This window comes from Plectropomus leopardus, chromosome 8, assembly GCF_008729295.1.
Source record: "Plectropomus leopardus isolate mb chromosome 8, YSFRI_Pleo_2.0, whole genome shotgun sequence".
In the NCBI taxonomy this organism is placed as follows: domain Eukaryota; kingdom Metazoa; phylum Chordata; class Actinopteri; order Perciformes; family Serranidae; genus Plectropomus; species Plectropomus leopardus.
Window position 1 is genome coordinate 32256535 of NC_056470.1, and position 23634 is coordinate 32280168.

Genomic DNA, 23634 nt, shown 5'->3' on the forward strand with positions numbered 1-23634 from the left:
AACATGGAGCCACAAAGCCGCTCCGCTGCGGCCAGTAAAAGCAGTTGAATGATAAGGATGCAGAACTGAAGCGCTCTGACATATCCCCCAGAGCTCCCTGTCAGAGGGGCCTGTGCTTTCTGGCCATTTGAATGAAGTATCTGATAGTGGTTTGATACAGACAAACAGAGGACGGCTTGTTTCCTCCCAGGATCCCTCGCCACTTCCTGTCCCTCTGCTCTGGGAACGGGCCAGGGTGACACAGGCCACGCATCTCCACTCAATCCACCCACTGTTGCCTCTGTGGAAAAGCGATCACTCTCACACCCTCATTCCCATCGCTCCGTGCACGTTTCTTGTGACAGGAAAAGCGTCTTTGGCATTTAGAGAGATGCCTCTATGCTCGGCTTTGTGTAGGCGCAGCTGTGCGAGCCCGGTCAGGATGATGAGATGCTGGGAAGAGTGCATGCTGCTCCCCCTCTTTTTAATAAGAGAGGCTCTCCATCCTCTGAGAATCACTGCAGTGTTTTTTATACCGATCGTGTGCATGCAGAGATGATCAACCCCTCTGCTCTGGGTAGATCTTATAATCTTGCCAAAACACGATAACGGGAACATGTTTGTGTGGAATTTTCTTATCAAAATATACATCAAGGGATGTGGGTTCACAATTGAGTTGAATTTTAACGCTCCCAGTTCCCTCGTTGTGAAGTCAATGGTTTTTTTGAAAGGGTTTTTTGATTAGATGTTCCCTAATTTAAGGTCTGTGATTAACACAAGCCTAAGAGATTTTCATGTTTTGTTCTAAAATATGTCAGTAAATTGGTTAGATCTTCATTTCGAATGTGTCAAATAAAATAGTAAAGCAAAATAAAATATAAGCAAGAAAAATAACACCAGAATGCCCATCGGACATATTCGGTAAGCAAATGTTAGTATTTCATGCCCGACAAAGAAGTAGGAGGAAGTGAATACTTATTTAATTTAAAAAAAAGTTAATTGTAAACATGAACATTCCCAATTTCTGCACCAATACTTGACAGTCCTAGATCTTATCAAACAAGAAAAGAGCCGAAACCAAAAACAAATCGGTCTGAATAAACAAATACACACACATCACATTAGAGAAACATGTCAATGCAGAAAATAAAGTCACAGTATCAAAAGCAATCAGCCTATCTCGTATTGTATTTCACTTTTCCCTTTTCTGTTCCAACATCCCATTTCCCTTCCTCACTTCCTCATTTAAAAATGTGTTTAAATTCATTAAATGTTCTACAGGTTTTCAGTTCCACACTAAACCTGCTCCATAAATTCACACCTTTGGCTGTAGTACAATGAGATTTTGCATTTCAAAATTCTCTCAAATTATGTAAACGTTCCTTCATTTGAAACAACTTTTGGATGTTGTTAGGTAGTAGATGATTTTTTTTAGCTCTGTTCCTGATTTGAACCTTTTTGAAATCAACCAGATCTTTAAGTTTAAGTCCTTTATAGATTTTTACAGCCTTGTTGTGGTGGTGACATTAAATCATGTGACCATAGCGTGGTTCATTTATTGCCTAATACTAGCTTTTGACTTCTGGCGATTGAATTCAGGCTTCAAAAATCATAAAAGTGATGTCAGTTTGTGAATATTATCTTACTGAACAAAATGTGTGAATATCCGAAACTTTTGTGTGTCATAGAGCTCATTTACTTCATTAATTTAAAATCCAATGGAAAAAATCCTATTTCCTGTTGGCGAACAAACATGGCGATGTTAACTACCTGATTTCTGATCCTCTCAATTAGTCACATTATGCATAAAATTAGTGCCTGACTTTAATTATCACTGTGGTGGTGGTGTCACAAGACATAACTTTATAAAAAAAATTAAAACTTTAAAGTTGTTTGTTTGATTGATTTGTTGATCTGGAAATTGTACCTTCACTTTTGTGAAGGAAGTGGAGACAAGTTGTAATTTTTCATTTAATTCTGTTCTTTATTTGTCGATTCATGTAATTCTTAGGCACATTTGCAATTAAAATCTAGCTTTCGTCAATATTTTTTTTACACATCACACCAGGCGGGTAGCAGGATTGGCCATGGTGCTGGAGCTGGGGATATGGTGCCTCGAGGTCTTTACCAGGGGACTTGAACCCACAACTGTGCGGACTGAGATGCTAAACACTAAACAGTCGTTCCTATACCAGGAGTTGAACTCGACTGTGTGGGTGAAAATAAGTTATATTGGGATCAATATAGATAGACTGATAGAATGATCGCGATGATCCCTGATGAAGATGAGCAGCAGTTGTAGCCTCATATGATCAATATGAGATTTATGGTCTTGCGTCAGTATTAAAAATAATGTTTTTAGTGTCTCATATCACAGAATGACTGTCATGCATCTGTGGGAGGTTGCCGAACAATACCAGTGACTCAGTGATTACTTTGCCAAGTGTTGTGATTTCTCGCTTTCCAATTTAGCTTTCCAGCTCATGAGTGTGTTAGGCAGCAAATATCCTGCTCTCACTGGCATTTCAAAGTACATTCACATTCCACCTACTTCAATTTTTAGCTGTTAATTGATGAAAACATCAAGCGTAAAACAACATTTTCATTCTCGACACACATTCATGTGAAAAGCTGTATTATTATCATCATAAATGTCTCTTCTTTGTTGTATCTTATCAGAACTGTATTGAACGTGACAGGTACAGGAGGTGTTTCCTGTTGGCTCTGACCTCCGCTCTCTCACCTTTTATGGGAGTCTGCATCAGATACAGAACAGGGCCGTCTTCCTCTTTCTCAGCAGGGGCAGTTAAGTGAACCCGCCCCTCATCCTACAGAGAGCTCCGCCACCAGCTCTCTGATCGCTCTCCACCGACTGCCTCGCAGTCAGCGTCTCGTTCGCCGCCTCACCACCCCGCTGAGTTGCATTTGAATATTGAAATCAGTGCCTTCTGAACAAAGGGGTGGTTTAAAAGCGATGGAGGAAATCACTCCAGTGTTGGGGGGTCTCGCCCTCCAATCTGTTATGGAAATGTCCTGAGCTGGGAGCAGTTATGTTCTGATGATGAAGCGTGACACGGGAACATTTTAAAATTTTAATGGCTGGTGGGTGTCTGGAATTTTTTCCGCAGCTCTTATTTGTCTATCTCCAAGGAAGCAGGGCTGGGATCTTTGTGTGTTGTTTTCAGTTTGGATTCAGTCAAAGCAGCTATAGAAGTGTTGATACAGCAGGCTTTATTTATTCTTTTGCATCTGCACATAAGCACAGAGGTTGTGTTTTTTCTCTGCTCTTAAAATGTTCTGCAGACTGTTTTGGATTTTTTTTTTTTTAAATCGCATGCTTCAATAGTCTGTTTTATCAGTCATTTTTGCGGAGCATATATTTTAAGATAAAATAATAGATAATGTCTTGGAGACACAGGAATGCTTGACTCAGCCGATGATCCGTATGACACCTTTGTGTTGACATTAAGCAAAATCTGGTCCAAATATCCGACTCTTTAGAGGGCCTTAAAGTACAACCAAATGCAAAACAAGACTTTTTTAGAAAAACAAAACGTAACAATAAATGTTCATGAAGACACAAAATGAAACTTAAAAGACACAAAATGACCATCTAAGGACACAAAATAAGATAAGATAAACCTTTATTAATCCCCAATGGAGAAATTCAGTCGCCGCAGCAGTTTACAGCACAAACAAAAAAAAAGATAACAAAGAGACACAAAATGACCACCAAAGGACACAAAATGGCCAAAAAAATACCCCAAATGACAACAGAGACCCAAAAATGACCACAAAAGGACAACAAATGGCCAAGAAGGACACAGAATTATTTAAAAATAATACACAAAATGACCACAAAAGGAAAAAAAAGGAAAAAAAAGAAAAAAATACATCAAAGACACACAAAATGACCACCAAAGGATGCAAATTGCCCCAAAAAGAACATAAAATGACATCAGAGAGACACAAAATAGCCAAAAACGGGTACAACTGGCCAAAAAAAGACAGTATACACAATAAAAAAAGTAAAACCTCCACTAAGTCTGTGTCTCTTGCGGCTATGTAGGATAGGTGGCGGGGCCTGTTGCATATCTGTGCCCAGGGGCCCATTGTGTTGTTTTCCGCCCATGGCAATGACTGTGCCTGTGCTCTGTGAATCTGGGGTTACGCCTCAGTTATCTTATCTAACCTTCATTGATGCTGGGCTTTTCCTCTGCCCTTAAAATATTCTGCAGGATTTGTACAAAGTGTTTTTTTCTGCCACGCTTGAATATTCTGTTTTGTCTGTCACTGTTGCAGAATACATATTTTTAAACAACAATAATACAGATGCTCTTGGAGACGCAGAAAGGCTAGACTTGGCTAATGATGCATATGACACCCTAAGCGTGCATTTAATCTCGTGTCGACAATAAACACAATCTAGGAGCTTTTTTTCAGAGCGCCATGAACAACCACAGTGTGTTGCGACCTTCACTCGCATACTTGTTCTTACAACGTGGCTCCTGCTTTCCCTGACAGGCGGTGGAGGGAATGCGTTGGGGTGGGTGGCATGTCGTGGCTCGGGGGCAGCCCGGGCATCTGATGGTGTCTCTACCTGCTTCCCTGTACATTCCTGCTTTGGGCTGTGTGAGCGGGAGAGCAGTTACGACTCGCCTTTTTCCTCCGCGCTGCATTCCTCAACCATGACTTGGCTGGGTCGCACTGCCGCAACAGACCTGGGAATGTCACAATGCACACCTGGCTCACTTAATCATACCTGAACATGTTTACACGGTTGTGTCGTTGTATACATATATATACTGTGATCCAGGCTTTTTCTGTTCTATTTGATTAACAGAACTGCTCTTCTATGTATTATATATATATATATATCTTATATATATATATATGTATATATATATATATATATATATATATATATATATATATATATATATATATATATATATATATATATATATATATATATATATGTATTCCCCTCTGGTTTGGGCCTTAGATTTCTGGGCTGCAGGGATTTCTCTTCCTGCCTGGCTGTGCAGATGAGAAGTTAAACGGTGAAAGCCCTGGGTTACTGAAGCATGAGGCACTCTGGAGTCTCCGCGGACTTGAGCAGATCAAATGCTGGCTCTTTGAAATGTGATGAGAGAGGGTGAATTTAAGGGTTCGCTATCACAGAGCTTGAGTCGGCAACACGGTGAAGCATTAAAACACAGGCCCGTGTGTTAAAGCACAGCAGCTGAGGAGCATTTTGATGCTGCGTCTTTGTCATGTACCAGCTGAAGAGCTTCTGTTGTCTCTAAATGCTTCCCCTCCTCTTTGAGTTGAATACCAGTTCACTGATATCCAAGAAGCCGAAAAAGGGATGTTTTTCCCCCTCACGTGACGTGTGGCTGACACATCAGAGAAATCAAAATCCTTTATTTCCACCTTTTTCTTTTAGGAAATCTCCTGAAAGGATTTGAGAAATTATGGGGGAAAGAGTGCAAGAGAAAAAGGGGCAGACTGTGAGGGTGTAAGACTGAGGGGGGTAGTCAAAGCCCCCGAGGATTATCTTTTTCTTCTCCTCCATCTCGCTCCCTCTCTCTGTTCCCCACTTTTTGTTTGAACACATGACCACGGCTCATCAGCCTCGGTTCACTTAATGACCATATTTAGATGAGAGCAGAGCCGGGATGCAGAGAGGGAAGGATGTGAGGCTGATGTTTGAGTGAAGCCCAGAAACAACACAGCCTGGATGTTTGCTAAAAGAATAGGCTATAAAATAATCTATGCAGCCACCATCACATCATACATTGGATTGTGGTCTCCCGTTTTGAAGCTCTAAGTTAAACATTTTGGCCATTGTGTTATTTTTTCTTTTTTTTTTTTGAGTCAAAATTGACAATATTTGGGCTTTACAAAAGGCGGGTTTCCATTACAGATTTGTGCAAAAATTAAGCAAAATTTTCTAAATGATGGTTAAACAAAATTGCGAGATGACTGTGTTTCCACTGAGTGATGTTCTGCGACTTCTCTCGATAACACTCCAAGAAACATGGCGATGGATGTTCAAAACATCAGCAGGTTTATTTCTGTTGCAGCCGCCGCATTAGCCGTCATTATTTCCAATCCAAGGCCACGTAGGCGTGTTATGTGAGCGATAATGGAAAGGCAAGCCCTTTACACGTGGGAGTGGCCACATATGAAGGATTTCTGGGGGTTGATAGTCCACAATTTCACAGAGGAATTGTGGATTCAAACTTCCAGAAGATCCAGTCAGCTTTTGAAGAGTTGAACGATGCAATAACAGCTCTTGTAGCTCCTGCTGCATCATGCTCAAAGAAGCCAGTTCCTATCAAAAAATGCATAGCCATAAAAGCAGGAAAAGTGTCTCCTTTGCAGTGTGGTGAAATATGGCTTTTAGCCCATAAAATGACCCAAATTAGTAAAAAGTTACAAGAAAATCACCAGAAAAAAAGCACAAAAAAGGTAAAAGAACAAAAACAGGCAATGACCTTCTAAATATAAAATCATAATAAAATAAATAAAAGATAAATAAATATTTGACCTGTAATCTAATTTTAAATATATAATTATGATAATAATATATAATTCTAATGATTCTCTCTCTCTCTCTTTCTAGGTAATTTTCAGGTTATTTTCTTGTCACATTTTGTTCTCACATTTTTAATTTTTTTTTTTTTTTTGCAGTGCAAGAAAACTGATTTTGATCTGGGGTTTAAAGGGTTAACGTAAGGGTACATACTGGTGATTGACTCACTCTTGATGCCAGCCTCAAGTGGCCAATCAATGCAGTTTTTGGCAGTTCCACGTTGGCTATGTTTTCCAGCCGCAGAGGTTGCAGCTTGGTCAGAAGCAGCAGAGCAGATTTCTCCAATTCACTCGTCATATATTCTGTCTATTCTTGGTATTTAATGCGCCGCAGATGAACAATACGCAGCTTCTGACTCAGTCAACACAATACAGTGAACACCCGGGGGTTCCCGCACGGCAGTCACGGTACTGTGCATGCCACAGATGCCTCAGATCTCAGAGATTTTCAGGGGAAGAGAAAGCTGCTGCTGCAGTTGGATGCATGTCTGTATTCATCACAAGCGAAGAGGGAACAGCTGAGAGACTCTGGGCTACAAAACAGGGCATGTGTTTTAACATGAGGTCGGTTAATGTTCCATTTGACAATATGCCCCCCCCACACCTTATAATCATGAAGCTGTAAAATGTTTAATTGTGCAGTGGTAACTATTGGTTAATGTGCTGGAATTTATTTGCTGTTTTGCAACAAACCTGATGAGCTAAGAGGAGGAAATTACAGTAATGTCCTCCGTCTGTCTCGTCTAAGCCGTGCCTGTCACACCCAGTCTAGGAAGGTTAGTCGAAGGTCTCGGTGAAATCAGGGGACAACTTTTTGTGGAAGTAAGTAGAAACAGTTTATTGTCATTTGATGGTAACGGTGACAACATTTTCAAGAATCTCAGACGTGTGGTTTTGGGCTAAGGACACAAACAAACAGTCTCAGGTGCAGCCAGACTCATCTGCACTTTGTGACTTGGTTCAGATATGTGTCATGTGACTGGTCTGGTCTGGTTGTCACTGAGGCGGGGGAAATGTTGTATGACATGTCTAGAAGTGTCCCGCTGTGATGTGTCGTCTTCTTTATATTTAATCACAGTGCTGCCTGTGGAAATAGGAAGTGTTGGGCTCATGTGTTGCCGTGTGGGATTTGACATAATGTTGGGGACGGAGTGGGTGGAGCTGGACCCACATGTGCTGAAGGAGAAGACGGAAAGAAGGAGATCACTGGAGATGAATTTTAATCAGAGGGGGAAAGGTCTCAGTGGAGTCAAAGTCTCTTCCTGTTCTGCAGAAAAGTAGCTTAAAAAGTAGTGTAAGAAATTTGGAAAATACCTGTTCACTCTTTTGTTGAGAGTTTAATGAGAATCTCAATGCTGGTCTCATATCTGCACATTTAATCCAAGGTTTCAGCCAGCAGCGTCTTGTTAGTTTAGCTTTCCAACAAGCAATTTCTGGTTCTAAAAATGTTCTGAGAATGTTACAATGCAATGTTTTAGTATTGTTTTCTTTTAGTTCCCAGAATGGTTTTCTTAAAGTTACAGTCACACTCTCTATAAACATCGATTATTGTTGTTGTCGTTGTTGTTGTTAACGCTTTGAAACCTAAGCAAACTGGACTGATTTTTTTTTTCAAATCCATGGGAAAAGTTTAATGAGCAACTTAAAATGAATGACCTAAAATTGGAAAAAAAACATGTAAAAAGTAAAAAAAAAACAAAAAAAAAAACAACTAAAAAATAGGGGGAAAAGCTAAGAAAAAAAGTGAAAAGAACAACAAGGAAATGACCTGTAAAAAGTACAAAATAAAACTTCTTAACTTCTTTCTTAACCCTCCAAAACCTGTGCAAATTGTCTTGATTTCTGTCAAAAACATAGGAAGGAGGCAACAGGCAACATAACAAGAATTGGCCCCAAAATGAGCAAGAAATAAGTAAAAAGTTACCCAACAAATGACCTAGAAATAAGCTAAAATCATCACCAAGAAAATAGTAATAATTACAAGAAAATTACCTAAAATTAGTTAAAAATGGTAAAACAAACAAACAAAACAAGAAAATGATCTTTAAAAAATGCTAAAAAATAAATACATTAAAAAAAGAAGAAGAATTATGAATATAGTTTTCTGCTCATTTTTTCCCTATTTTTTTAACAATACTTTTAAGGTCATTTTTTTGGTCACCCTGTAATTTGTAGCATTCTGTGGGACATGACTTACCAAATTACTCATTTTTGTTTTTCCCCATGTTTCTCAAAGAAATCAAACATTTTTCCTGTGGTTTCAGAGGTTTAAATGCTCGTGAAAGGTGTCTGTACGTTGCACAAGAAAACTGATGTCGATCCAGGTGTTAAAGAGTTAAAATACAGAACTATTCGTTCATCAGTCATATTTCAGTAGGTCTCTCTCTTCACTGCTGCTGCACCGCTGCATTGCAAAAGCCAAGACATCACCTCATCTAAACTGGCCCAGATATTTTTCTTTCTGAGCCTCAATCCCAAAATAATTTCATGTATGTCATACTCAGATTAGGAACAGGGGATAACAGAAAATCCATGAACCTACAGTGTGTGCCAGCAGTGTTTGTTGTTTGGAAGTGGACAAAAAAAATTCCTCTGTAAGCACGGGGTTTAAGATAGAGCGGCCAGCTGCTCAGCTCCACCAGTCCAGAGATGTCATATGATTTTAGAGGTCGGGGTTAGCCGTGGCGTTTGGCAAACAAAAGGTGATCAGAGCACACTGTAGGTCGCTTTTTTAGCACAAATACCAGCGGTGAGAAATGCACACACACACAGGCACACACAGTGAAAGGGATAAGGGCTCACAGCCTCTGATCCTATTATAGAAGCCAAAGCACTGCAGGCTCCTGTGAGGCTGGGAAAAATGGGTAAACATGATGTTTTGGGAGACCCGAAATATCTCAATGGAAAGAATTTCTTCAGGTGATCTCAGCTTCTGTTCTTCACTTTTTTTTTCTTTGTCACTTTCTCTCCGCCTCTTTTCGTCTCTCCCCCAAATGCTTTCAGGAAGTGACAGGCATCCCACACAACTTACAGAGACGGAGCCTCCGCTAATCTCGTCTTTTTCTTCATCAGATAGGCATGCAGTGTTCTGGCCCAGAAAGTCTGTGTGCAACTATCCTGCATCTGTGCAGTTTGTTGGTTTGAGGAATGCTTGGAATCGCCTCCATGGCAACGAGTGTGTGCGTGTGTGTGTGTGGAGCAGTAAATATTGACTTCACCACCCCCCCATCCCGGTGTCTGTCCGTGACAGGAGCACGAGGGGGCGGGGGTCGGTACACACACTTTATCCAGGAATCAGCAAAGTCCTGCCATCGGGGGCGTGTGTTTACCTTCAGACCTCCAAACATGGAGGAGCTCTCGGTGTGTGTACTTACAATGCAACAGAGCCGAACTGTAGCAAGCTTTATGACATACTGGAGCTCATGCAAGAAATGGTGCATGAACACATTTTCTCTTTTTTGTGCTAGTATCCACAATTTCTTCTTGTTTTGTTGATTGATTTTTGGGATTCACCCATGTTTTCTTGTTTTTGATCTTCTCCTTGGTAAGAGAAAATGTTACGAGCGGCCGAGAACTCACTTACCAAGATGAGACTGTTCTTTGTCACAGTTCACAAATTGTTGCCCGGCGCAAGGAAAAATACATTTTATATTTTAAGGAACGTTTATACTGAAACATGGATCAGCATCCCTTTTCTTGCACTGCACTCAGACACCTTTCACAAGAATTTAAACCTTTGAATCCACAGCAAATTGGTTTGATTTCTTTCCAAAATGTGAAAAAAGGCATGAGCAACTTGGAGATTAATATCTCGCAAATTGCAAAAAAATTGCAGATTTAGGAAATTATTTTAAAAATACACTAGGGGAAAATGTCCAGGACACTATATGTATAATTTTTACAACTGTATTTCGAAAATTTACAGAGCCCAGGAGGTGCCATGGAGAGAAAAACAAATCTATAGAGGGCACATTTTACTAAACCAAGAGCAGGAGATGCTATCGCGTGGCCTGAAGATACATTTCGTTTCCTCACTTTGGTCTTTTTCTTTCCTCCGTTTCAGGAATTCATTTCCTTGTTTTGGTTCTTTCATGCGTTCAAGATAAATGTAACACTATATAACTTTACAGAGAGCCAGCACGACAAACGTGACTTTCTCCCCGAAGCGTGACGTGCAGTGCACCTGCTCACTGAAGTTAGCTTCTGATTCAGCAGTTAAGGGAAGAGTTAATGGAAATATAATTATACTCTAATATTCGACCCTCCCAACCCTAAACCTAGTCCTTATAAACTGAGCTACAGCCGTCCTGACATACTTTTACTTAACATTTTAAATGCAGGGCTTTTACCAGTAACAGAGTATATTTACAGTGTGGTTTTACTGCTTTTACTTCAGCTAAGTAAAACATCAGAGTACTTCCTCCACCACTGCTGCTGACATGGCAAATGTTTTGCCGTTGCTGGGTTTTTGATTTTCCTGTAACACTAGTACTGACACTCTGGAAATCACATTTAATTTGTTAAAGTTTATTTAACCGTACGTCACTGTTCTTCTTCTGACAGCCTGTTTTTGGTGGCATCTCTCCAGTTTTGGGCGTGTGCCAGAGTCTTTACCAGAGACGCAAAGACTCTCTCACACTAATAGGTGCTAATAGGTGATCACTGAGCACACCTACAGAGCTGATTTGGATGGTTAAGAATATTTGGGGCATTTGGAGTTGACTTCTCCGGTATTACCATAAAATGAAGGGAAAATATAAGAGAAGTTTAAGAGAATGTTGCTGCATGAGGCCCACCGTGTTACTTACTATTTGCTCTTTGTACTGATTGACCTAATGAAGAAGTAAATGGGAAGTGTGGATGGACTTGTTGAAACCTGTGCGGGGGCAGCACCGGTGTGCAAACACATCCAAGCAGCCATTTCCTCTATTCCTGTTTGATGAAGGAGAAGAGAAACAAGTTGACATTTGGTGTTTGTTCAGATCCACGAACCAGCCCACCTGTTGTGGTACAAATGGCTTATAAACTTCTAGGTGGAGATTTTTTTTTTCTTCCCACAGCAGACGGATTTGTTGAGACAGGATAAGAGACGTGTTTTGAGGCCTAACAGCAGCAGCAGCAGCAGAAGTGGTTTGACCGGTCGATCCTGTCTTGTCATTGCGGCGCCCGTGTTGTTTGCAGGCCCCAGATGGAATGTCATCACAGCGTTTGGCGAATACGATTAGGGAATAGATGTTGATAATCTGGACGGAACAAGCAGGGTTGGATTATGCTACGATTGGTGGCTGGTGACGCAGGAGCCAAAGCCTCCCTACTTTTCCCCCTCCTCTGTAGTAATTACATAGAGAGCATTGAGATGAAGGAATACATCCGCTGGGCTGACATCAGGATCAGGCGCTCACACAGGCACGGACTGTCTACATTCCCTTTAAACACACATCCTTTCCCCTGAACTACATCTACCCTCCTTAATAAGACAAATGCATAAAAACAAGAAACTGTGACAGATTTTTTTTCAACTCTCTCTGCACAAAATGCACATTTCAAAATCAGGCTATAAAAAAAATGTATACATTGATACAATTTTCTACTTTCATTAAGTTTATTTTTTGAATCAACACCACTCCTAATAATCAATATCAAATATGCGTTGATGCACAGAATTTTAAGCCTTTAAATGCCTGTTTTTTTGATTCTCACAGTGCACCTTGTGGAAATAGCATATATTTTCTCCATATGCCAAAAATGGTACAAAAAAAACCCAATTCCGTCATAAGGTGGAAAATAGTGAAAGTTACAATTCCAAGAAAGCCAAAAATGAAACCCAGAAATAATACAACGCATGTTTTTATGCTTTGATGGCTGTGGGATCAAAATGTCCAGTGGACATTTTTTTGCACTCAACAGTACGAATGTAACAAGTTTGTTTCCACATTTTTGGCTTATTGTTGGAGCTGAGCTGAAAAAGCCTAGACTGAACAAAAATACACAATTTTGAGAATGTCATATGCGGTGTCATATGCATGAACACAGCCAAAATTCTCAAAAAATGAAGAATGAAAAGCGTGTAAAATGCGTCAAACAGTCCCTAAGGGTTAATGGAAAACCCCTTTGGAATGAGGTTGTAATCGGTCAAGTGTGAGTTTGTTTTTGCACTCCTGTGATTTTGTCTGAGTACAGACTGTCCATCCATTCACTTGAGTGAATGGACGGGAACAAAGCACACACACACACATGTACACACACGATTTTAAACGTTTGATGTCTGCTTATGCAAATGCAATAAAAACAGGATGATATCTCCCTGCAGTCTGGCTGCTGTTCTTCACTCGACTCGCCTAAGAGGACTTGCAGAGGAGACCTGTAGAGACGACATCTTAATGTCCTGCACAATGGCCGCATTCAGGATCATATCTAGCTTTTCTGATCCAGAGCTGACGTGTTTTCGAGTGGTCAAACTCGGGTCATCGCTGTCTGAGTCTGAGCCTGAAATGTAATCACCATCGTCACTGTTTGTCTGCAGAAGAATACGACTTACAAACAGACACAAACCCAGTAGAGCGCATGTTAGATTTATTATCAGATTACTGAGATGTTCAGCCACTTGACGCAGCTAGAATTGCAAATTAAATGGATTGCTTTTATCTGTAAAATAATCCCAATAATTTTGAATCTGCACATTAAAATTTAGGCAACCTTTTGTAATGTTATCAGCCCATTAAATGGTCGTTTTCAGTTGTTATTACTATCATCATAATGCTTTGGACAAACTGCATCTACCAATAGGCCAGAATGTGAATATCTGACATTGTGAAATGGTCACAGTTTTGTTAGGTTTCAGTTTTACTTCTGTTAGGTTATGTGAAATGACGACTTAGTCGGCAGGTGTATCATCATAATTCACAACATCTCTGAAAAAATCATAAAATTCTGAGCATTCACGACTTCTGATTGGTCACAATTTCACATCTTTTCAGCTTCATCAAAGGGGCGTAAATGTACATGAAATTATAAGGTATACTATGCAGATTGTCAGTTACTGTTTGCAAACGCTCGCCAGCAGAAGTGAAAGTAAAAGCCAACCCCAGATACAATCTAACTTTGGCGTCTCGTCTTGATACATTTGCGTTTTTTCAATGCAGTGTCTCGTAGTTGCTACTTATTTAGAATAAAACCACTACTCACCTATGTGCTGTGGGAGCACACGGCCACAAACATCCGGTTCACAGAATATAAAAATAAAATTAACAAATACAGGCAGAGAGCAGAGGCAGTTAAATACAAAACCACACACTGAGAGTGGGTTGTAAGTGATGACTAAGAGGGATTACTGTATGAGTCTATACATTGTTTCTTAGGAAAATCCTGCATCCTATATCTAAATAGCTTGTCATCTCATGTGAATAACTCATTTTAACACAAAAAAATAAAGTCAGATACCAAAATCATGATTTATTAACCATGACCGACAGGATCCTTTTTTTCTTTTAAACTCATGGCTGCACATTCTGAATTTCATCTCAGTCAGCTGGTGTCAGAGAAAAAAATGCAGATGGCTTCAGACTAATCCCATTTTGCTTGGCCTCTGTGAGCCATTACACCATGTGAACAGGGAGGAATGAAAGAACCGTCATTATGCAGCAGCATTTTATTCCTACAATGTGACGACAACAGTTAGATTGTTGTAATTACGGCGTTACTTTAGAAGCTTAATTGTGACCTTTAACCTGCAGCCTGAGGCTTTTAAGACTCTTTCAGTGAAGGTGTGTTGTCAGCACATGCATGAGACCAAGGGCTAATAGCAGCAAGCACTGTGAGGCAGAAGTGAGGGGGTCTACTGTAGCTGTCATCGCAGCACACAGGTCCTGACACGCTGCTCCGCATAGCAGAGTTTCACTGTCTCACTCGGTGAGTTTGCTTTGGCTTCGGAGTGGGAAATCTCTCATTAAACCTGCATACAGAACATCCGAAGCAGGACTGTTCAATTTTGATGTTCATGACTATTTGATCCCACCCAAAAGATGAAAGTCAGTTTTTTTTTAAACTGACTTAAACCGAGCACAGTTCATTACAAAGCTGGGGGACGAGCGTCGTGATCCTACCCTAAAAAAAAAAAAAACTCCATCAGTGAAGCCTGTTAGTGAATGAATGACACCACCTCTTTCTTTCTATTTCAATGAGAGGATCAGGAATTCGGATTGTTTTCTTTTAATATCAAATGAAAGAAAGCAAAACAGCATCCTGCAGAGGGAAAACAACCCCGGCAGCAATATTAAAGGACTATTCCCATTTACCCAAAGCCCAGGAGACTTGAAGGATTTGGAATTCATTGTCAGATCTTATGCATAATTAAGCAAATCCCCCATCCACCCACTGTCCGGGGGGGGGGGGGGGTCAGAGGGATTTTCGTGCAGCCCTGCCTGCTGATGATACACATGCACCCCCCCCCAGACAGTGGGTGCTTGTTACAGTACCTCAGCCCTATTAGGCCAGAATCAAGCCCTCGTTACCATTAGCTGCTGATGATACACATGCAAACGTGATTCCTGCAAAACATGACATTGTTTGGATTCACGACTTCCTTCATTTCCATATTTCCTCCCGGCTGTTAGAGCTAAAACATGCTAAGATCTGGCAGCCCTCGAGCCACAGGCCACTTCTGTGTCTTGTTTATGCCGCCTGCTGTGAGCTGACAAAAGATGGCTTTGTTGCAAACCGAGTGTGAAGAAAAGCCTGAGACTCTCTTAATGCTTCGTTTGGTGTTTACTTGGTTCGGTCTTCCCTTTCCGGGAGTTTGCAGTGTGTTTGTCTGGGTACGCAGTCTGGGTCAGAGTATTAGGATGCTGCTGGCCAAAGGAACTAAATCCTATTCAGCTTTGAAATTTGTGAGTGAGTGAAATGGGTCTTTTTCATTTGTTCACCACATCAAATGCAATTGTAGCATGCACAGCTGCTGTCTTAAAAGCACGCTCAGCTGTCGGCATAAGTCAGGAAAATTATTTTAACAAACTTCTGTCTACATAATGTGTTATTTAAGCCAGAATTATCTCATCAATGTGACATCCCTTTAAGGTCGAGGTGCAGAAAAACATCGACACAGCATCGGATCGCTATATTTTATGTTGCAATATTGCATCGATACACGAACCTAAATGAGGGTATTTTCATTTCAATTTATTGAAGTTGCAAAACACACTCACTAGAATAATAAGATTAATTGTTTTTAACTCTACTAGATACATTTTGCTGCAATAAAAAAGATGTAAGTAAAACTTATTAAATAAGACTGATGCTGATTAAGTTTTCTTTTGGTGACATCATTTGCAGTCTAAAAGGGTAATAATTGTAATACTCAGCATATCGGAAAATGTGTAAAATCACAATTAAATGGTAAAATTATGATAAAATCATAATTTAGTATTACATCACCTGCGTTAATTCCCATAAATACTTTAAAGGAAAGTTCACCCCAAAATCAAACATACATATTTGTCCTTTACCTGTGGTGCTACTTATCAATCTGGATTGTTTTGGTGTGAGTTGCCGAGATATCGGCCACAAAGATGTCTGCTTTCTCTTTAAATATAATGCAGCTAGATGGCACTTGGCTTGTGATACTCAAAGGGCAAAAGATACATACAAATACTCAACAGCAATGTCTTTTTCCTGAAATCTTTTGATGAAACCATATCTTCCAACTGTATCACCATGCAAAATCTATCTTTAACTCACATTGCACCACAGAGCAGGCTAACCTTACAACTCAGCTGAAGAGGCATCATTAATGTTTTCATCTCACACTGTCACAAGAACAGCCCTCTCGTACATAAGTCGATGCATGCTAGGTTTAACCCCCGCGCCACTAATTTTGCTAATCTTTGTTTTTTAAAGTTCCATCAATTATCAACCCTGATTTGGCTGAAATAAACCCTGATTTCACTGAGTCAGATGCAAAAATATTCTGGCTCTGCACCATGTTTTTCTCCAGCACTCTCTCTGCTATTGTTGGCCAGGTTTTAACTGGTCCTACAATGTTATCCCCACCACTCGCAGTCACCAGCTGCCTGTTCCACCAGTAAAGACTGACCTCTGGTGGTGAGTGATGTGCTTCGCAAAACATCACCTCTTCATTACAGCATCTCCGTATCAATTTTAATAGAGAGAGGAGCGTCTGTAGTTTTATTAGTAATTAAAATCATCAAGATTTCTAATACCCTGGTATATCGTAATATAGTGGTACAGAATAAGTCTAATGGATGCATCCTTCTGTGTGGTGATAAGGTTGGTGGATGTAGTTTAGTAGAAAGAAAATAGTTCCTAAGTGAAACTGCTCACAACAAGGTCTGTGGATTATCCTCAGTAACTGGGTCATGATATTTGGAGAGAGACATTGCTGTTGAGTTTTTCAAATGCATTTTTGGCGCTTCGAGCACTACAAGCTGAGTGCCATTTAGTTCCATTATACAGAAGAGAAGGCAGACATCTATACTGCCGATATCTCCAACATTCAGAAAAAAAAATCAATCCAGATTGATAAAAAGCACCACAGATGAGAAAAAAAGATGTGTATTTTGGATTTTAGCTTGAACTGTCCCTTTAAGTGAAAGCATCATCTGTGTGAAACGGCAAAGGCTTTTACACATCTGACGACTGGAGATGAGAGCGTCCCCGCTGTGCTCTGTCTCCGATTTGCTTATTAACTATTCAACCAGTCTGCTCGGGGAGAGCACAGATCACACAAAGAGCAGCTCGCTGAGCCACCCGTCACCTTTGTGTCTGCTCTCTTGTGTCTGTGTGTGTCAACCTGCACGCTATATGGACGTTACACTTGCTGGGATGCGACCCCCTTTACGCAGACATGCCCCGGGGTGGCGGGGGGGAGATATCGACTGTCCGGCCTCATTGACCCCTCTTCACTTCCTCGCCATCCTCCCCCATCTCGCCCATTCATGATGCCAACCCAAAATGAACCCGCATATTATGTTCCCCTCCCCATCCTCGTGCCTCTCTTGCTTCCATTGTTCCTGCTGCCGCTTTTGGTCTATTTTAATATTTATTCCTGAGCTGCATCGCTGCTCACATACTGTACATCCACACCCTCTCTATGAAACCTGAGCAGATTGGCTTGGTTTCTTTCAAAAACATGGGAAGAAGGCAATGATATATATGGGATCGTTAAAAAAAAAAAATACCTGAAAAAAATAATTTAAAATATATAATCGTGATAATTAAAAATATAATTTCCTGGACATTTTTCCTTACCTTTAAAAAAAATTATCTTCTTAATTTACAAATTTCTCACAATATACAGGACATTTCTGATGATTATTGCTTTTTTCCCACATTTTCTAAAGAAACCAAACCAATTTCCTCATGGTTCAAAGGTTTAAATAACTTGTAAAAGGTGTCTGAAAACAGCAAAAAAAAGTGATGTCGCACCAGATTTCAAAGGGTTAAACTGACTGAAAGCCCTTGTCTTCCATATTGCCTCTGCTTCTTGTCTCGTAGCATCCAAAATGACCGACAAGAACCAGTGACAGCTTCACTAATACCCCTTGCGTGGTTTGCAGACTGTGCTCTTCTTTGTGCCGCACATTTTCCACCATATGTCACTGCATCGCTCTGACTGCAAGCATGCCTGCTAGTGTATCGTCGCTTGTCTCGGATTAGTGTGTTTGCCTGTGAATGAGAGTGGGCTCATGCATGACTCCAGTGTCAGATCCGACAGATGCACGGCCTCCTAAATGGCAACAGTCAGGCAGAGGATGTCAGCAGAAGGCTGAGCAGCCTGACAAAACCCATATGCACTCCGACCCTCCTCTGCTTATCAGAGGGGCTCCCAAGCCTCCCCACCTTGGTGTTTTCTGTAAATTAGCATTTCCTAGTGGACCCCTGTGGCTATATCTACCCATGATAGCGCGGGCTTGAGTCTCTAAATTATCCTTGGCTTAGTGTAATGATTTCCCCCGCACTAAGCTGTTATTAGAGCCACTTCATGAGCCTGAGTAGGCGGAAGCTTCAGTAATGAAGAGAGTCCAAATCCAATCCAAAACTGCCCTCTTGACCCGTGATCTGTTGTCATTAGGTTTTGGTCCTGTGTCAAATTTTGTCCTTTACTGAAAACGCTGATGCTCACACTGATTACGTATATCTGCAACCACTTCACTGCTGCTGTTAAACACTCAGCAACATGAAAAAAGAAAAGCTCAGTTTAATTAAGGTGCTGCTAAGTCTTATGATCCCTCAGAGCACAGGAATGGATCAGTTGCAGCTAATGATCCATCAGCAATTAATCTGTTGATTATTTTTGCCATTAAAGCTGCACTAATGAATGATTTTAAATGAACAGTGGGTCAAATGAGCTATCTGATGTGAACAGAGTCACTCACTTGCAGCACCAAATGGCCCACTCACTCAGTTCAGCCATCAGGTGAACATAGTGAAGCATTTCCAATCGAAGCATGGTAGGCGTGTTATGAGAGCAATAATGGAAAGGCGAGCCCCTTATACGTGGGAGCGGCCATGTATGAGATATTTCTGGGAGCTGATGGTCCATGATTTCACAGAGGGATTGTGGATTCAAAACCACTAGATGATCCGCTCAATTTTTGAAGAGTTATGTGATGCAATAACACCTCTTGTATCACCTGCTGTATCATGCCCGAGAGAGCCAGTTCCTACTGACAAGCGCATATCCATAGCATCATGTGACCTATAAAGCAATAAAAGTGTTTCCATTGCAGTTTTGTGAAATATGGCTTTTTTGAATCACCTGAAATATCACCTTATGAGATCGTAAAAAACTTTTTGGAGATAAATGGGAGCTTTTTTGAAATTTTCATTGTATGAATTTCAATTTGCGCAATTTGAGAGTTATAGGAAACCCACCCAAATAAATTCTAAAACTTTGTAAAAGGTACAAGAAAAAACTAAACAAACAAAAAAGACATAAAAAACAAAAAATGCCATGAAAAAAGTGCTTAAATGTTCTAATAATTCTTTAAAATAATTTAAAATGTGTTATTATGATGATTCCAAATAGTTTTTCCCTGTCTTTATTAAAATTATTTTCTTAATCTACTGAATTTTTTGAAATTTGTGAAGCATTTCTTGCCAAGTTACTCATTGCCTTTTTCCCCCATGTTTTTAAAAGAAATCAGTTCAAGGTTCAACTTATGAAGACGTCTGAAAGCAGCATAAGAAAAGTGATGTTGCTCCAGATTTCAAAGGGTTAAATGACCATCACTTTATAAAATGCTGATGTCTCCGTATGTTCATCTGTGTCTGACACATGTGCATGCAGACATGCACGACATGTCTGCTCTGTGTGTGAATGTGCTCAGTTGGTGGCGGTGGGGTGAAGTGGATCCCATGTCTGTGTTGAGAGTAAGGAGTGGCAGCTGCTCCGCCGTCCGTTGGGAAGCTGTGGTTCATGTGGTCTACATGACACTGTGTCTCAGAGGGTTTAGCGCCGTGCTCTCCGTTTCGTCTCTGGTTTCTGCATCTGGCGTTGTGGCAGTCAGAGGAATTTTTTCCAAAGAATGTGCACTGAGAAAGTGACATAAGAAACTCTGTTTGATGCAAAATTATTTACCATGGCTTGAAGTACATTTGTAGTTAAGTTTATTTTCCTTTTACCAGCTATCTCACAGACTGTTTTCTCTGTTTGCACTACAGGCTTCTACCATGGGGGGATCCAAGAGTAAGCCCAAGGATGTCGGCCAGCGAGCCCGCAGCCTCGACGGCAACCTCAGCTCAGGCGGAGGGGCTGGCGGTCACCACCACAGCTCCAACCAACAGTCCTTAACACCCAACCGAAGCCCTACTATTGATGGAGGTCTGGGTGGTAATCAGTCTATGACCAATAATGCGGAGCTGGCCCTGTTTGGAGGCGTGGACAATAACAGCGTCACCTCTCCCAACAGACTCACACTAGCAGGTGAGAACTAGAGCTGTAGTCTAATAAATACAATTCTGTATACTGAAATTCTTCCCTCTCTTAAATCAATCATTTGGTCAATAGTAAAAAAATACTGAACATTATCTCTAGGTTAATTAAATCAACCACTGAGTGCACACTCCCTGGTAGCGTTTTGTGTCTTTTAGGTCTCAAAAGTGGAGTTGTCAGTTTTAACTGTATGTCCTCTCTATGTACTGTATGTCTTTGGTAACAACCAAACTTTCTCTCATAATAGGAGGTGTGACGACCTTCGTGGCATTGTATGACTACGAGTCAAGAACAGCTTCAGACCTCTCCTTCAGGAAGGGTGAACGCCTCCAGATAGTTAACAACACGTAAGAAAAATACGCAAAAATCACATGCCCTTTGTTTTTTTATCAGTCTCTGTTAAATGTTCACTCAAGCACAACCCCAATTCCTAATTGTTGGGGCACTGTGTTTAACAGAATGCAGTGATTTGCAAATCTCTTTTTGAGCTATGTTTATTGAGTACAGTACAAAGACAAGATACTTGATGTTTAAAGGGATAAATATCATTGTTTTTTTTTCTCATTCTGAATTGGATGCCTGCATCACGTTTTCTGCATGTTTGTAAAGAGACCATGAATGCTGAAAGGTACATACAGGTTTTGGAGCAACATTCAAACACCTTAAAGACCTTTTTCCGGGACGTCCCTGTTTATTACAGCAAGGCAACGCAAAGCTGCACTCTGCAGGTGTTACAATGGCACAGCGTCATAGTAAAGGAGTGCAGGTAATTGACTCGCTTGCACTCCAGACCGGCCTTCTATTGAAAATGTGTGGCACATTATGAAGCAAAAATACAACAATGTAGACTCCGGACTGTTGGGCCCCTGAAGTTGTATATCAAGCAAAAATAGGAAAGAAATAAGATAAATAATACATTTAATAATTTATTTTAAAACCTAAACAGTTAGAATCCTCAGTTATTATTATTATTATTTACTTACTGATCTATTTTTATATTTATTGTTTATTTCTTTGTGATATAAATACATAATACTGTTATTCTGTATTAAAATGCTATAATCGGAGTGCTGTCCTAATTTTGACTGCATTAATATCCACTTTGAGGATTTAGCACCCAGTCTAAAAAGTTTAATAGTAAGTGAGTGTGTTGTGTCATATTTTTACTTTAAAAACTTCAACAGTTAGTCTCCTCAGTTCCCAAACACTAACCGAACATTGTTGAAAGAAAAGATGATATGACAGAGAGGTAAAAATGACCCTACCCCAACTTTGAAGGCATCAAATTCAAAATGAGTGCATATTTATGAAAAATATCAATAACATCTATCAGTTTGAACATTAAATATCTTGTCTTTGTGTTGTATTCCATTGAATATAGGTCAAAAAAGGATAAACAAATTACTTCATTGTATTCTTTTCACGTTTTACACAGCATCCCAAACTTTTTGGAACTGGGGTTATAAAACCAAGAACACTTTTTTCATACACAGTTGATGTTGAATAACAGACACGTCCACAGTTTGTCTGTCTGAGTTATTGCTCAGTTGTCTGACTGGCTGCTTTGCACCCCGAAATGCATGTCACTTGTCGTCTCTCTGAAACCTTCTGTAACCATAGAGACGGGCTTCTCTCAGCAGAGCTCGATTTTTGTGTCAGCTGCACTTTTTTTTCCTGCTTCATTCACAAAAGACTGATTACTCTACCAGCTCAGCCCACCTCGGTGAGCAAACGGCTATTTTTATTGCCGTTTCCTGAGAAAGTAGACGCAGTGCGAGACCCAGTTATCTGACACAACAGAACCTATTTAGGGGAGTCATGCTTGTTTTTAAAATTGGGGTTATGAATCAATAGAGGTGCAGTGAACCATATACTGTAGTGCTGCACCCCGGCAAACAAACTGCTGACCTAGAAGGCAGGAACTGAGGACAATAGTGGATTAACGCTGCATCTGGCCCCTTAAGCCAAAGACCTGGATCATTATTGGGTCAAGTACACCCAGGATCCATTAACCATCTCTAAGATTAGTCCACGGGGTTATCACAGTCAAATTAGGTGTCAGTCAGGCTCATCTTATCTTTCTGATTGGTCCGGTTTAATGATACAGCCATGCACAGTAAACTCAGAGGCTTTTATTATGGTAATATTCTGCATGTTTTCACCCTTTTGCCTCATCATTGTGCCTCCCTTGTCTGCAAGTTATGTAACCGTTTAAATATTTTACACTCTTTGCCTTATGCACTATATTATCTTTTGTGTACTCTGCTATTCTTCCACTGCTCATAACGTGCTCTCTGTGTTTCTTTAACCCCTTTCTCTCTTTCCCACCATTTCCCTTCCATCTCTCCTTTCCATCACAAACCATCACATTTTTTTTACAGGAGGAAGGTGAACTGCAGGTTTGTGAAGCTTCTCTGGTGTTGTATTTGCTGTTTGATCTGCCTGTGTGTTTGTATCACCTGAAGCATATTCAGTACTTTTGCACTGTAATACCACTTCACTAGAAAGGCACAACCACATAACTCTGCCCCATGAACCCTCAGTACTGTAGTCAAGGGGAGTTGGTGTGAAGCCTTGCAGCACTATATTCACTTCAAGTTGCCTGGACGCAACTCATATAATCAAACCAAGGCAGTATAATGATATATATTGGGGGGAAAACATCACCCTTATTATTCAAATATGCTAAAAATGTCCCCTCCATATATCAATTTAAAAAAAAAATCTATATTCAAGACAGGCAACCAGGCAAGACCATTCGAAAAATAATCAATTTATGCAATCACAATGATAATTTTCAGCCAGCTTTGTATCGTAACAATGTTGGTAGTATGTGTAACAGACAGTGTTGGAAATTAGCTTTTTTGTCCACTTGCCACTGTGGCCGGTAGATTCCAAAATCAACCAGCCACTATTACTATTGGGTTTTTTTTTGGCTGGTGATGACTGAAGCAAATCTAGCAGCCACTTGCATCTTTTACCAGCATTTGGCTGGTGGCCGGTACAAATTTCCAACCCTGGTAACAGAATTATAGAAAACTTTCTTGTCTGAAATGTTTTAGAAACATCTTTGAGTTTACTGTTTAACTGTAATTCGAGATTGTTTG

General features: G+C 40.3%; 1 protein-coding gene across 1 annotated transcript in view; it reads left to right on the forward strand.

The window, feature by feature from the left end:
* src (v-src avian sarcoma (Schmidt-Ruppin A-2) viral oncogene homolog) overlaps nucleotides 1–23634 on the forward strand; it is a 42988-nt gene that overhangs the window by 6869 nt on the left and 12485 nt on the right. Inside the window, exons 2-3 of the mRNA XM_042491158.1 lie at nucleotides 20257–20518; nucleotides 20775–20874. Coding sequence (XP_042347092.1) covers nucleotides 20266–20518; nucleotides 20775–20874 — 353 coding nt within the window. The 5' untranslated portion in view covers nucleotides 20257–20265. The remainder of the gene's footprint in view (nucleotides 1–20256; nucleotides 20519–20774; nucleotides 20875–23634) is intronic.